General features: G+C 37.0%; 1 protein-coding gene across 1 annotated transcript; it reads right to left on the bottom strand.

Annotated features, from left to right (window-relative positions):
- Positions 1 to 7,297: 7,297 nt before the first annotated feature.
- On the bottom strand, positions 7,298 to 15,884 carry LOC131938193 (carbonic anhydrase 1-like). The gene is made up of 6 exons (XM_059296105.1): positions 15,797 to 15,884; positions 10,388 to 10,561; positions 9,706 to 9,854; positions 8,890 to 8,982; positions 8,119 to 8,188; positions 7,298 to 7,533 (listed from the first exon to the last, which is right to left on the bottom strand). Exons 1-6 carry the CDS (start codon positions 15,882 to 15,884, stop codon positions 7,298 to 7,300), a joined length of 810 nt encoding a protein of 269 aa, XP_059152088.1.
- Between the last annotated feature and the right edge of the window lie 378 nt (positions 15,885 to 16,262).

Raw genomic sequence — 16,262 nt, 5'->3', positions numbered from 1 at the left:
ATTAATTAACATTTTGAAACGCTTAGTAATTTATTCAAACATTAATTAAAGCATTCAACAATTGAAAATACTTTCCCCTAAAACTGAGCTAGCAGGTAGACGTGTAAAATTATCTGGCTTGTTGTGACCCACGCATGCATGGCTGTGACCCCCACCCCCATGTTGTTTGAGGTTTGTGTCCCCTTCTTTGTGGTGTAGAATCTCCGATGATTGACCTTCTGCAGCGGCCGGAAGTCGTCCACAAGATGGTGGTGTTCGATGTCGTAGAGGTTCCGGAACATGTTTAACTGCAAGGTGGAAATAACGGCAAGATTACACATTTTTAACTGGAAGATAGACATATTTTAAACCGTGGATTGACATATTTTTAACTGGAGCATTAGCATATTTTTAACGGCAAGGTTGTCACATTTTAATTGGAAGATAAAATATATTTTTAACTGCAAGATAGAAATATTTTAAGATAGACATATTTTTAACGGCAAGATAGACACATGTTTATCTGGAAGATTGACATATTTTTAACGGCAAGATAGACACATTTTTAAATGGAAGATAGACATATTTTTAACCGTGGATTGACATTTTTTAAACTGGAGCATTAACATATTTTTAACGGCAAGATTGACACATTTTAATTGGAAGAGAAAAAATATTTTTTTTAACTCTTTATAGAGAGAACCATAATGCCAGCAAATAACTACACTTTAGGTCAGTACTGAACGATCGAGGTCGAAATCAATGAAAGTAGTGAACTCTCAAACCTCCATGGGGAAAAAGTTGTAGTCGAGGCTATGTTCCGACCCCGCGGCGTCAACAGCACCCCAGTGAAAGTGGAACTGGTCAAGCTCGTATAACGTAGGCAGTTCGCCATCTTTGATGTATGTCATTTGTCCTGTGTACTCTACTTCAACTGTTAAAAACACGGACATACACTAACTCCATAATTGTTGGCAATCAAAGGCACAAACAAATAAGCAAAGAAAGAAGCTATGCAAATATCAACAAATAAACAGCTCAATTCCCAAACCTCACTTAACTTATATATATATTTATGTAAAATAAAACATGGTACTGAAGATTCTAAAACGTGAAGTTTAGTGAATAAAATACATTTGAAAAGCTATACTCACGCCAAATTCGTTATGAATTTTCTAAGTATGTTAATTGAGTATAAAGAATATTTTATGCATTATTTCTTAAGTGGTTGAAGAGCAAGACACACATGTGACCGCCGTCTACCATTACAACCAGGGGTGGGCTGGTCCGCCGTCCATCGGGAAAAATCCCTGTGCCCCAGAAAAATGTCGATGAACCCCCCCCCCCCCCCCCAACACTTATAGGAAAAAATCTCGATGGTTCCATAGGAAAGATGCTGTAAAAGTCCCAGTAGAGTTTTCTTTTTTAATTGTTTAATGTAAGAGATCTCATTTCTCCACTTTACCATTTCCATTCCCTTTATAAATAAACTTGAAATTCAGGCTTTGGTATAGAAAAAAAAAATGTAAAAGAAAACTGCGATCAGGGATTGGATCCCCCTTTTAAAACTTCCCGGGTCTCTAGGACACAGTCCATCTAACACACCGGTATGACCTCCACCAACCATCACAAAAAACACATCTGTATGACCTACATCTACCATAACAACAAACACACCTGTATGACCTACATCTACCATCACAACAGACACACCTGTATGATTTACATCTACCATCACAACAACACACCTTTATAACCTACATCTACCATCACAACAAACACACTTGTATGACCTACATCTACCATCACAACAAACACACCTGTATGACCTACATCTACCATAAAAACATACACACATGTAAGACCTCCATTTACCATCACGTCTGTATGATTTATATCTACCATTACAACATACACACCTGTATGACCTGCATCTACCATTACAACAAACACACCTGTATGACCCTCCATCTACCATCACAACTAACACACCTGCATGACCTACATCTACCATCAAAATAACACACCTGTATGACCTACATCTACCATCACAACTAACACATTTGTATGACTTACATCTACCATCACAACAAACACTATGACCTACATCTACCATCACAACAAACACACCTGTATGACCTACATCTACCATCACAACAAACACACCTGTATGACCTACATCTACCATCACAACAACACACCTGTATAACCTACATCTACCATAAAAACATACACACATGTAAGACCTCCATTTACCATCACGTCTGTATGATTTATATCTACCATTACAACATACACACCTGTATGACCTGCATCTACCATTACAACAAACACACCTGTATGACCCTCCATCTACCATCACAACTAACACACCTGCATGACCTACATCTACCATCAAAATAACACACCTGTATGACCTACATCTACCATCACAACTAACACATTTGTATGACTTACATCTACCATCACAACAAACACTATGACCTACATCTACCATCACAACAAACACACCTGTATGACCTACATCTACCATCACAACAAACACACCTGTATGACCTACATCTACCATCACAACAAACACACCTGTATGACCTACATCTACCATCACAACAAACACATTTGTATGACTTACATCTACCATCACAACAAACACACCTGTATGACCTCCCTTATTAACCAGCTCCATGTGCACCCCATCCGCGATCTTATAATCCGACAAATCAAAATGAGCCAGTAGAGGGTCGTACAGCACATCGTTTGTCAGGATGTTGATGGGGGACTGTCTCACACCACCACAGTTGGGGTAATAGAAGCTCCAGTTCCCTGGGCATGAGGGGGGGGGGGGGTGTAAAAGAAAAAGTTTACAAATGTTAAATAGTCTTTTTTAAATGAATTATAGCTTGACGAAAAAAAAATGCTTTTTTTTAAACAATGACTTCAGAATTTTTTTACTATAACGTAATCCTTACCGTCACAACGTCCATTAAATTAAAAAAGCCAGACCTTATCTTATCGCAGGTGTATCGCAGGTGTATTTAGCTATTATATTACGTAGTTTTTTTTACCGAGAGATACAAGAAAACTACTCACAGTTAAGTGTGGTAGTCAGAGCTGGGTATGGTAGTCAGAGCTGGGTGTGGTAGTCACAGCTGGGTGTGGTAGTCAGAGCTGGGTGTGGTAGTCAGAGCTGGGTGTGGTAGTGCTGGTTGTGGTAGTCAGAGCTGGGTGTGGTAGTCAGAGCTGGGTGTGGTAGAGCTGGGTGTGGTAGTGCTGGGTGTGGTAGTGCTGGGTGTGGTAGTCAGAGCTGGGTGTGGTAGTCAGAGCTGGGTGTGGTAGTCAGAGCTGGGTGTGGTAGTCACAGCTGGGTGTGGTAGTCAGAGCTGGGTGTGGTAGTCAGAGCTGGGTGTGGTAGTCAGAGCTGGGTGTGGTAGTCAGAGCTGGGTGTGGTAGTCACAGCTGGGTGTGGTAGTCAGAGCTGGGTGTGGTAGTCACAGCTGGGTGTGGTAGTCAGAGCTGGGTGTGGTAGTGCTGGGTATGGTAGTCAGTGCTGGGTGTGGTAGTCAGAGCTGGGTGTGGTAGTCAGAGCTGGGTGTGTTAGTCAGAGCTGGGTGTGGTAGTCAGAGCTGGGTGTGGTAGTGCTGGGTGTGGTAGTCAGAGCTGGGTGTGGGAGTGCTGGGTGTGGTAGTCAGAGCTGGGTGTGGTAGAGCTGGATGTGGTAGTCAGAGCTGGGTGTGGTAGTCAGAGCTGGGTGTGGTAGTCAGAGCTGGGTGTGTTAGTCACAGCTGGGTGTGGTATTCAGAGCTGGATGTGGTAGTCAGAGCTGGGTGTGGTAGTCAGAGCTGGGTGTGGTAGTCACAGCTGGGTGTGGTATTCAGAGCTGGATGTGGTAGTCAGAGCTGGGTGTGGTAGTCAGAGCTGGGTGTGGTAGTCAGAGCTAGATGTGGTAGTCACAGCTGGGTGTGGTAGTCAGAGCTGGGTGTGGTAGTCAGAGCTGGGTGTGGTAGTCAGAGCTGGGTGTGGTAGAGCTGGATGTGGTAGTCAGAGCTGGGTGTGGTAGAGCTGGATGTGGTAGTCAGAGCTGGATGTGGTAGTCACAGCTGGGTGTGGTAGTCAGAGCTGGGTGTGGTAGTCAGAGCTGGGTGTGGTAGTGCTGGGTGTGGTAGTCAGAGCTGGGGGTGGTAGAGCTGGATGTGGTAGTCAGAGCTGGGTGTGGTAGTCAGAGCTGGGTGTGGTAGTCAGAGCTGGGTGTGGTAGTCTGTGCTGGGTGTGGTAGTCACAGCTGGGTGTGGTAGTCAGAGCTGGGTGTGGTAGTCAGAGCTGGGTGTGGTAGTCTGTGCTGGGTGTGGTAGTCACAGCTGGGTGTGGTAGTCAGAGCTGGGTGTGGTAGTGCTGGGTGCGGTAGTGCTGGGTGTGGTAGTCTCCATCTTTCTCAGTAACGTGCTGCCTTCAATTTTTCATTTAGTTGGTTTACATTAATGTTATGTCATACATTCAATGTACACGTATCTCAGTATACACTTCAAGTGCCCAATGTAAGAATTGTTTTATTTGAACCGTCTAGGAAAGGTACATGTGAGCACTGTGAAAATGTGGCTATAAACAATTCTTAACAACTTTATTTTATTTACAAATGCAATACATATTAATTAATAAATGAACATTAAAGAATTTACAATGAAATAACAAAAATGTGCTTAAATAACAATAATGTGGTAAAAATAGCAACGCTTAATTGGCATTTGTTTTTTTACGTTACATGTATACCAGGCATTTTTTAATACAACATATATCATACATATTTTTAACATATCTATCCCACACATTTTTATATAACATCTATCCTACACATTTTAAAGTAAACTTTTATCCCACACATTTTTAAGAAGACTTTTATCCCAAACATTGTTTTCTGTGACATCTATTACAGCATTCTAAAACGCATATACGTCACCTATCTGCTGTATGACATCTGAAAATCGATTTGAATAGCTGAAACCAGCTTCATATTTAATTAGTTTACGGTTTGGCAAAATTGTGTTTAAATTAGTTAAACAAGGTAGAAGGAAGTAACTCCTCCACTCACATCTGTTTAAGTTGAATATTGGGTGAAATGTACACGGTTAATTCAGGGGAGAGCATTGCTCTACGATAATTTTAACCTAGGGAAAATCACGTATGTCTGAGCCAGATTATCTACCTCTAACAACTATATACCAGTCATACATAGGGAGGAGACTTTGTGAATATCACTACCATCATAGTAATCATGATTTCAAGCTAACTAGACAGTGTGTATTCAATGAAACACTCCAACATCTGACGATCACAGGAAAAATGGATGCTAGCATTGCAACTCGCTATAGACTAAACATTTCATAGAAAAATAATATTAAATTATTTCCTAAAACTGAGTTACCGTGTACGCGAGTAAAATTATCTGGCTTGTTGTGACCCACCCCTCCCCGGCTGTAATCCCGACCCCCAGGCTCCTTCCTGTGTACTCCCTACGCTGATTCAAATTCTTTGTTGTGTACACCCTACGCTGATTCAAGTTCTGAGGGGGTCGGAAGTTATCCACCATCGGATTTTGGTCGCGAGTTTGGAGGTTCCGGAACATGTTTAACTGCAAGATAGAAAATGTTTAACTGCTAGATAGAAACGTTTTAACTGCTAGATAGAAACATTTTTAACTGCTAGATAGAAACATTTTTAACTGCTAGATAGAAACATATTTTTTATTGGAAAATAGAAACATGCTGGGCCGCGAAGATATTTAAACCAAAAACAGTTAAACTCCTTCGAAGCAAATGCTGTCTTATAAACGATCACATTAATTACTTGAGGGACATGATAAAAATCTAATTTATCTTTTCATGTATGCCAAATTTTAATTCATTCTGTTAGGGTGTCTTACATATTTTATTACATAGACGTGTGGTTGATTTAAAAAAAAACATTGTCTTCAGTTTGAGTGTGACGGATTGGCACCTACCATTCTAAAAAAAACAACTTGTATGCGCATATGCATATTTTAGCAGCCCAAGGCCAAATACACATTTAAAAACAATAAAATAGAAGTATACAAGTAAATAAAAGTACGTAACAAGTTCACATGTCCATACAAGTATACAAGTACACATTAGTACATAAAAGTAGATGCAACCATAGTGGAACATAAAAGTTTGTAAAAAAAATTTCATGCAAACGTACAATTACAGAAGTGAATAAAAGTAAGTGTGAACACATAAAAAACACACGCAGATAAAAGTATGTATATAACCCCACTGTTACATATCGGTCTAGATGACCTCCAGAGTACTGTGTCCTGTTGGGGGATGGGCCACCAACCAAAGATCTTCAGAGTCCTCTGTGCTGCTGGGGTATGAGCCACCAACCAAAGATCTTCAGAGTCCTCTGTGCTGCTGGGGTATGAGCCACCAACCAAAGATCTTCAGAGTCCTCTGTGCTGCTGGGATATGGCCAAAGATCTTTGGAGTCCTCTCTGCTGCTGGGGTATGAGCCACCAACCAAAGATCTTCAGAGTCCTCTGTGCTGCTGGGATATGGCCCACCAAACAAAGATCTTCAGAGTCCTCTGTCCTATTCCATCTTACCAATCTGACTCCAGGTGTCGCCCATCTTTGTGTTTTCAGCCTCAAGGCCACGTCGCCTTTATTTTCTTCGCTTTCCTTGAGGGTTCCACCTCAACGTCTGCCTGTTGGTTGTCGCTCTGCCCTATACAACTATCTTCTTCTCTTAATTACTTCTGCAACTGCAAGTTTCCCTGTTTCTCATAAGTGAACGTTTGTGATGAGTTTGTGCCAGTGGATATTGATTATTTGTCTGAAGCAGCTGTTTATAAGTTCGTCTTTGTCGTCTGCCAAGTCTTCACCCAATTCAACAACACTGATTTTACGTTGGAGTTGAACAGACGCATCTTGGTGGTCAAAGAGAGCTCACTGGAAATCCAGATGTCTACTAGCTGTGTTAAGGCTAGTCTTGCTTTACCTATCCTCGCTTTAAAAATCAGAATCTGTTCCTTCTCGTTGTCCACAGGAGCAGATATTAAAGCGAGGATAGGTAAAACTAATATAGAACTATAATAAAATAATAGAAAAAAATCTGTCTCGGGGCCCTTTTTTTCCAACAAGCTCAGTCAAACCTTTAGAAAACATTGTAGAATATATATCTCACACAAAAGAGACATAGCGGCTCTATTTTTCAACAAGCTCATTCGAAACTTTAGAAAACATTGTAGAATATATATTTCAGACAAAAGTGGCATAGGGGCTCTATTTTCAACAAACTTAGTCCAACTTTTAGAAAACAACATTGTAGAATGTACATCTCAGAACCCACACAGCAACCTTGACCTTCCTCACCCACATACTGACCTGAGATTCTGAGATGGGAATAAACTCTGTGGCCACTGACCAGATGACCGACTCGTAACAAGGGGGCGTCGTTAGACTGCCGTCGAAACGGTAGTAGTCCAGATTGTTTATGTCGGGCAGGATTTCAGACAAGGCGAAGGTCGGTATTAAAGTCGCCTGGCCTGTTAAAACAAAATAAAATAAAATAATGCAAGAAATGGTCGAAATATATTTTTTAGTCTAGTACAGTAAGACTTTTCGAGCAAAGAAGAAATAAATTTTGAATATTTAATATCCGTTAATGGGACGGCGTGTTCGAATGGTAGAGCATACAACTGCTAAGAGTTCTAATCCTGGTTCAAGTCCGTAGAGCGTCTTTTAGTTCACCCAGTTCTGATAGGTATCTGGCTCACGTTAGGGAAAGTAAAGGCGGCTGAGATCACAGAAACAGGTAAACTCCTGTTCACTTTAGCCCCATGACCGTCAGATTCAGAAAGAATTTTACTTTAGTATCCATAAGCTTTTAAATTGATTGTCCACTGGTTTGTTTTTACGATTTGGCAAATGAATGTTAAGTTTGATTGATCAAGTGTTTGTGGTTAGATTTATCCCATTTTAAAACAACAAACCTACAAACATAATATAAATTAAATTTTTGTTTTTGCTTTGGAAACCGATAATGTATTTGGCGGTAATTTGCGAAGTATTTAGTTAAATAGTAATATAAATCTATTTTAATCATAAAGTTTCACAAGTCACATTATTACCCGATTGGTTAACCTTGGAAAAATATTGTAAAAGATGCCTGTTCAACTTCTCGTTATCTTCTGCCACAACCTGGTTGCAATGAAAATAAACCGGGAGTGATCTCCCCTAAACTTTCTCGAATATTCTTATATAAAACAACAGAGGATGGGAACTCGGGATATAGTTATGATTTTTAATCCATTTTAAATACTTAAACTTTTTAAAATAGAATAGAATCTCATAGAAAGAAGAATTGCGCACCTAGCGAATTCAGAATAAAGATGTTCATAATGGTGCGCAATATTATTAGTACTTTATAAATTTAGATGCTTTGTTGAGAAATCGGAAATAGCGTAAATTAGTACTTCCCGTCAACGGAAATTACTCAAAATTTGACAGAATGTAGAGAATTAGATCTTTTACTTACACTTTACTTACATGTGAAATTTCATTTATCTATCTGAAATAGTACTCAAGTTATAGGCTTTTGAAAAATTCAAAGTAGAAAAAGTACCACTTCCGAATATTGGAAATCGCTCAAAAGTTGATACGGATCTACAATTTTGATAAAATACTTACGTATGAAATTTCATCAACCTAGCTGTAACGGTACTCAAGTTATCGTGTTTACACACAGACAGACAGACAGACACACACACCGACACACAGACATACGGACAAGATTTATGTAGTACTAGAAAATATCAACTACGTGTAACAATATGAAAGCGTAAAACCACACCTCGATTCCCTCAATTCTTAAGATTTTAAAATCATGATATAAGGGGTACCTTAAAAAAGACTCCAATTACAGCTAGACCTGATGGGTAAGAAGCTGCATTTCTAAAAGAGTTCAAACTGTGCTGGCGATGAACTATGTGCACCTATATATATATATATATATATATATATATATATATATATATATATATATATATATATATATATATATATATATATATATATATATATGTTTTAGAACTGTATAATAAAAAGCTAAATCACTAAAAACAAATACCTACGCATAATGTCAATAGAGAGATGATTTTTTATATTATATGTGATTTGAAAGAAAATGCCAATCAACCGAAAATTACAAAATCAATAACAAAAACTTCCTAATATAAATTTCTTGTTATTGTTTTGTATTTTAGTGTATGTTCAAACTGTATACAAAATTTAGAACTTATATTTAATTAAAGGAAGCTAAATCACTAAATACAAAAATGACCTGTACTATCCACAAAGCGATGACGTATATTAAATAAAATCCAATCAAACGATTACAAATATAGCCTAGTGTCAAAATCCAAATTCCAAATGACACCTAATGTCAATGAAGAAATGACAACTAGAGCTGATACAGTGTTCTGTGGCTATTGACAGATGAAACAAAATGCCAACTACGATGTTATCTTTCCAGAAAGCATGTAAATTATACGAGAATTAAAATGATAATGTCAGTGGATAACAAACTCCTAAGTCAAATCTCACAATGTCACTAAAAGCTAATAGTAAACATGACAAAAAATGACAATGCCAGTAAATAAATGACACCTTTCATTAAATGATGATGACACAAACGATCAAAGCAATAACTCTCTAACCTCCATGGGAAAAGTGATGTTGTCGAGGCTATTTTCTGAACCCCGGTCGTCATCAGCACCCCAGTGAAAGTGAAACTGGTCAAGCTTGTATGACGTAGGCAGTCCGCCTTCTTTGATGAATATGCTGTGTCCTTTATACCTTACTTGCACTGTTTAAAAACAACAAACAAATACGCGAACTGTCGGAATTGAGAGCAATCAAGTTCAGGCACAAACAAACAAATAAACCAACATCACTGATTATTGTGAATACAAATCTAAAACATCCATCTACCATCACAACAAACACACCAGAATGACCTCCATCTACCATCATAACTAACACATGTATTACCTACATATACTGTCTCAACTAGCACCTTTATGACCTCGATCTACCATCATAACAAGCACACCAGAATGACCTACATCTACCATCACAACACACACACTTGTATGACCTACATCTAAGACCACAACTAACACACCTGTATGACCTACATCTACCATCACACTAACACACCTGTATGGCCTACATCTACTATCACAACAAACACACATGTATGACCTACATGTACGACAACAACTAACACACCTGCATGACCTACATCTAGCATCACAACAAACACACCTGTATGACCTACATGTACGACCACAACTAACACACATGTATGACCTACATCTACCATCACTACTAACACACCTGTACGACCGTCTTTGTTGAGAAACTGCATGCACACATCCTCTGTCCTGTTATATTGGGACAAATCAAAATGAGGCAGCAGAGGGTCATACAGCACCGTGTTGGTCAGGATGTTGATGGGGGACTGTTTCACTCCCCCACAGTGGGGGTACCTGAGCCTCCAGTTCCCTGGGTCTGGGGAGGGGAGAGTAGAAGAGAATGTCCACTTGTAAATGTTCCATTGTTTGAATGAAATAAACCAATGGCTCCACACTGATGAAAGCTGTGTCTATGTGGATACAATTTTTTTTTCTGGAATCATAAAAATTAAATAACTGATAACAGTTCACATGACATAACAAAAAATAGATCTGGTCGATTCTTTCTCAAGACACATTCAATTTTTCGGTGCATTTTAGAATCATAAATTCTCCGACAATTTTCATAAGTCAGTAGAAATCATTTCAAAAATGTTTTCTTATACATTATCTTTTCTTATTTTTTCTTCGGTTTTTTTTGGCCTTTTCTCATTAATGTCAGCAGTCTATCATGATTATGTTCATTGTCACAGCTACTAGCACAAAACCAGACCATACCTTATCTCCAGTGTATTTAGCTGGAAACGATGGTAAGTACAGACAGATTAAAGACAACTAATTATAAACAAAATTTCATAAAACATAAGCTACTCACGAAAAGATCTATTTTGGTCGTAGCTCCAGGCTGAAATAGATATATTTTATTTTATTTTATTTTATTTTATTTTATTTTATTTTATTTTATTTTATTTTATTTTATTTTATTTTATTTTATTTTATTTTATTTTATTTTATTTTATTTTATTTTATTTTATTTTATTTTATTTTATTTTATTTTATTTTATTTTATTTTATTTTATTTTATTTTATTTTATTTTATTTTATTTTATTTTATTTTATTTTATTTTATTTTATTTTATTTTATTTTATTTTATTTTATTTTATTTTATTTTATTTTATTTTTATTTTATTTTATTTTATTTCGTGACGTGCCAATAAATAAAATCACCTACATGTTTTTTGCGTTTGAAATAAATAAAGCCGGAGTGATCTCTACTAGACATTCTCGTATATTCTTGTATATTCTTATCTATCTGTAATTTTAAGGTGGGTGCAGAGGCGTAGCGACCCTTCCCGGCGCCCGGGGCGAACTTTCAATTTGGCGCCCCCCCCTTATATATATATATATATATATATATATATATATATATATATATATATATATATATATATATATATATATACATGTGTGTGTGTATAATTATGTGTGTGATAGTGTGTTTATATATAAGCTTGTGTGTGGGTAAGAGTGTATTTGTGTTTGTAAGCGTGTGTGTAAGCGTGTGTGCTACAGTCCGGACAAGGTTTAATAATTACATTGTATGATTTTCATAACTTAAAACTTTACGACAATTTAATTCCCATTAAGATGCGTTTAACTTTTTTTGCGAAAGATTAGTAATGTCAGTAAAAAAAAAATAAGCCTGATCTGTGTTAGAGGGTAGTTTGTAGCTAACGCTAATATGTTTAGACCAGCCTTTTATGTTCTAGTTTTGGAACGATCTCTGTTGTGATATGGTACATAGTTGGATTCGAAGTTTATTAGAGTAAGGACACTCAAGTGACATACAAGAAAAAGTTATCAGAAATATTTATAGTTCACATTGGAATACGACATGGGTATTTCGTTGATTGGTTGATGGTATGACAAAACAAGCTAGAGAAAACAAACTGGAATCCAACAGATGTTAACAGCTCGTAGTCTTGGATTTCGCAGATTTGCCCTGCCTTCTCGCACACAGTTTCTTCCAGGCATCTTTTCGGGGGGGGGGGGGGGAAAAGCCCCCCGGTAATTTTTTTACGCCCCCCCCCCGAACGAAATGAAATTTATATAATTTATATATAGAAAATATATACTTTTAACAGTGTCCGCCCCCCCCCCCCCGAACGAAATGAAATTTATATAATTTATATAGAAAATATATACTTTTAACAATGTCCGCCTCCCCGAAAAAAGTTTACCGCCCCCCCCCCCCCCCGAAGATTTCAAGTGCCCCACCCCGGAGAAAAAAGTCTGGAAGAAACACTGATCAAAAGTATCTGATCTCTCACGTTGAAGTTGAGAGAATCGTAAGAATCTTACAAAGAACTAGTCGCGTCTTTTTTTTTAACAAAACTGGCTATTGAAATTGTACATTACGCGTTAATACACTTGGTTTCTTTACTAAGTGTTAAGAGAGTTATCTACTCACCAATCCAGTACAAATACTTGCGATTTTTGTTAGCGAAAAAAGCGCCCCCCCCCCCCACCCCCACATACACTCATCACAACCATCTTGGACAAAGTTTGTAGAGCGGTTTTTAACGTAACTAAATTTTTTTTAAATGTTACACAGTTATACAATGCACAGTACAATTCGTTTCTTTCTGAGAGCTAAAGGTTGTTTACTCAGAATCCTGTGTAATTTTGCTATTTTATTTAGCCTAAAAGCGCCCCCCCCCCCCCTGCACCATCTTGATAAAAGTCACGAACGTATTTTACAGTTCAACAATCGTACAATACGTTTTAATACAATTGGTTTCTTTTAATAGTGGTAACGTTTATCGACTCAACAATCTAGTGTAAATTCTTCCGTTTTAAGTCTCGAAAATGCGCCCCCCCCCCCATCTAGGAAAAGCTTCAAAGCGGTTTTGCCGGTCACTGTTTCTTAAGAGTATATGTTTTACATTAAGAAATCAAGGTAGAAAACAGTTAAATCAGTATGTAAAGGCGTGTAGCCATTACATTTCTTAACTTAGACAGTTTATAATTCAAAACTGCAGCATAAAATCAGCTTTAAAAAATTTTTCCCACCCCTTTTGGCGCCCCCATAGGGTCGGCGCCCGGGGCGGCAGCCCCCCCGCCCCCCCCCCCCCTAGCTACGCCTCTGGGTGGGTGGCACCTTCTATAGCTCTGGAGCTATATAAAGTTAGTACAAAAACGCACGTTTTTTTAAGAAGACATAGAGAGAAAAATTCTTAGAATACGCTTTATGAGAATATGAATTATTAAATTCTGATGGTCTTTGACAAAGCGAAAATTGGCGAAAGCCCTCACTATAACGCACTAATTTTTTGCACTATTATTTACACTTTAAATCGAATCGAATCGAATAGAAAATAAACCGGGAGTGATCTCCTCTAAACATTCTCGAATGTTCTTATATAACACTACGAGGGACGGCAACTCGGAATATAGACATGATTTTTAAAAAAATAGAATAGAATCTCGTAGAAAAAATAATTGCGCACCAAGCAAACGCCATAAACAAAATATGCATAATAGTGCGGAATATTATTAGTACTTTATAAATTTACATGCGTTTTTTGAGAAATCGAAAATAGCGTAAATTACTACCTCCAGGTTAACGTAAATTACTCAAAATTTGATAGAAGGTAGAGGATTAGATCTTTTACTTACATTTGAAATTTCATTTATCTATCTCAAATAGTACTCAAGTTATACTTTAAAAAAATTCAAAGCAGAAAAAGTACCACTTCCGGTTATCGGAAATCGCTCCAAAGTTGATATGGATCTACGATTTTGATAAAATACTTATATATAAAATTTCATCAACCTAGCTGTAACGGTACTCAAGTTATCGTGTTTAAACACACACAGACAGACAGACAGGCACACACACACACATACACACAGACATACGGAAAAGATTGCAAAATTATGTTTTTTTTCCATATCAGTGAGGTGTAAAACGTCGAGATTTGCAAAAATCTCGATTTTTTTATTTTGCACGATTACAAGACTTTCTCTATACTTCGTATATACGAGAATGTAAAAACAACAACCGAAAGTGAGATATAAAATGATCAAGTGTTTTTTTGAGAATTCGGCAATAGTACTAAATCCGGTCACCGGAAATCACTTAAAATTGGCAAGATTTAAGAGAATAAGATTAGTACCTACGGTTGAAATAATTTCGTCTATTTAACTTAAACAGTACAGTTATCGGTATTTTAGACATTAGAAATAAAGAACCACTTTCTTTTATTGAAGGTCACTCAAAAATCAAAATTATACGTTTGTATGAAATTTCGTACGCCTTACTGATACAGTACTATAGTTATCTTTTTCACACGGAAATGAATTACCTGTTCCTGTTACCGGAAATTGTTGAAAAGTTGATCGAAATCTGCGCATACAATGTGATACTTATTTTTTAAACTTCGTCCAACTAACTTAAGGTACTCAAGTTATTGACTTTTGAGAAACCCAAAGTAAAGTACCACCTTAGAGTATTGAAAATAGAAAAAATTTTTTTTACGGAACACTACACATTTGATAAAGTACGCATATATGAAATTTTGTCTACCTAACCGAAACGGTACTCATGTTTACGGACAGACAAGATGGCATGAAATACGTTTTTTTTGGCTCCTGAAGTTGTGAACCGTCGAGATTTTTCAAAATTTTGATTTCTATTTTTGCAAGAATACGATTGCAATTGTTCCGTATACGATAATGTAGGAAGGAATAAAAAGGCGAAAACTGTCAAATTTTCATTTAATTCTTGTGCACGATTACAATACTTCTCCTATACTCTGTATACGAGAAAGTATACAAATGTGATGTGTAACAAGATATGGAGTACTTAAGGTAACTATTAAAAATGTGATGTGTAACAAGATATGGAGTACTTAAGGTAACTATTAATAACAATTGAGTCCTCGATTTAAATATCTAGTTTGAACTTAATGTTAGAAAATGATACACAATCATTATTTATTTTATACCATTTTACATGATTTTTATATTGTTTGTATTAATATAAGTAACTATTTGTACATTGATATATATATATATATATATATATATATATATATATATATATATATATATATATATATATATATGTTTGTATGTTTATTGAAGTTACACGGACGGAAGGGCGGACAGATGAACAGGCAGAATGACAGACGGAAAGAAGTACACACAGACAAACACAGAGAGAAACACACAGACACACAAACACACAGACAGACGGTCAACCGTGTGATTGGAGAAACTTACTTTCATAAACAGCCTTGACATTAACAGTTCAGACACACAGACACACAGACTTACAGACACACAGACATAATAGACACACAGACATAATAGACACACAGCAGGGCGGACGGACCGAATGACAGACGGACAAACACAGACAAAAACAAGGAAAAAACACATAGACACACACAGACAAACAAACAATAAACACAGAAACACAAACGCACATACACACAGACATATTGACACACTGACAAACATACAAATACACACATATACCAAGACGAACAGACGCACATACACACAGACGCACAGACGATCAAACATGTGATTTATCAAACTTACTTTCAGCCATAGCTCTAATCTCGCCAACTCTGAACAGGAGAAGGGGGATAACCACGGCGAACGAAACACCATTGAGAAGACTCGGCATTTTTTCTGTACATTAATAATTTGGGGCTTAATGAACTTTGATACATTAATTAGCTAAAAACTTAAATAAAGCAGGAGCGGCAGCTATAGATTATAGAGAAAGAGCTAGAACTAACATATTTTATATGTTTTGTATCATGTTTTATGTGCTTGTTGAATTTTAAATAAGCATGAACAATACACAGATACGTTGCAAACAACATAGGTACGGAAGTCAAATATATAAAAGGTCTAGATCTCAAGTCAATTGGATTCTATTTGAACACCGTTATTTTTTTTAAATTGTGTACGGTTTTATCTTTAACTATCTATCTATATATATAATTCTCTTCTGGGATCAGTTAGAAAACAAGCTTTAAGCGCCTCCTTGCAGTCCCCT

This window comes from Physella acuta, unplaced genomic scaffold, assembly GCF_028476545.2.
Source record: "Physella acuta isolate Inbredline_101_S28 unplaced genomic scaffold, ASM2847654v3 ptg000237l, whole genome shotgun sequence".
Classification (NCBI taxonomy): domain Eukaryota; kingdom Metazoa; phylum Mollusca; class Gastropoda; family Physidae; genus Physella; species Physella acuta.
The sequence above is the reverse complement of the archived record's forward strand: the minus strand, read 5'-3'. Positions and strand labels throughout refer to the sequence as shown.

Bases quoted from the DNA above. Each gene is read 5' to 3' on its own strand.
- LOC131938193 (XM_059296105.1), bottom strand. From the start codon at position 15,884: ATGCCGAGTCTTCTCAATGGTGTTTCGTTCGCCGTGGTTATCCCCCTT. The intron at 8,983-9,705 runs GTTAGAGAGTTA...ATATATATATAG, and splicing joins ACATCACTTTTCCCATGGAG to GTGCACATAGTTCATCGCCA. The intron at 8,189-8,889 runs GTACCCCTTATA...CATTGCAACCAG, and splicing joins TAATTGGAGTCTTTTTTAAG to GTTGTGGCAGAAGATAACGA.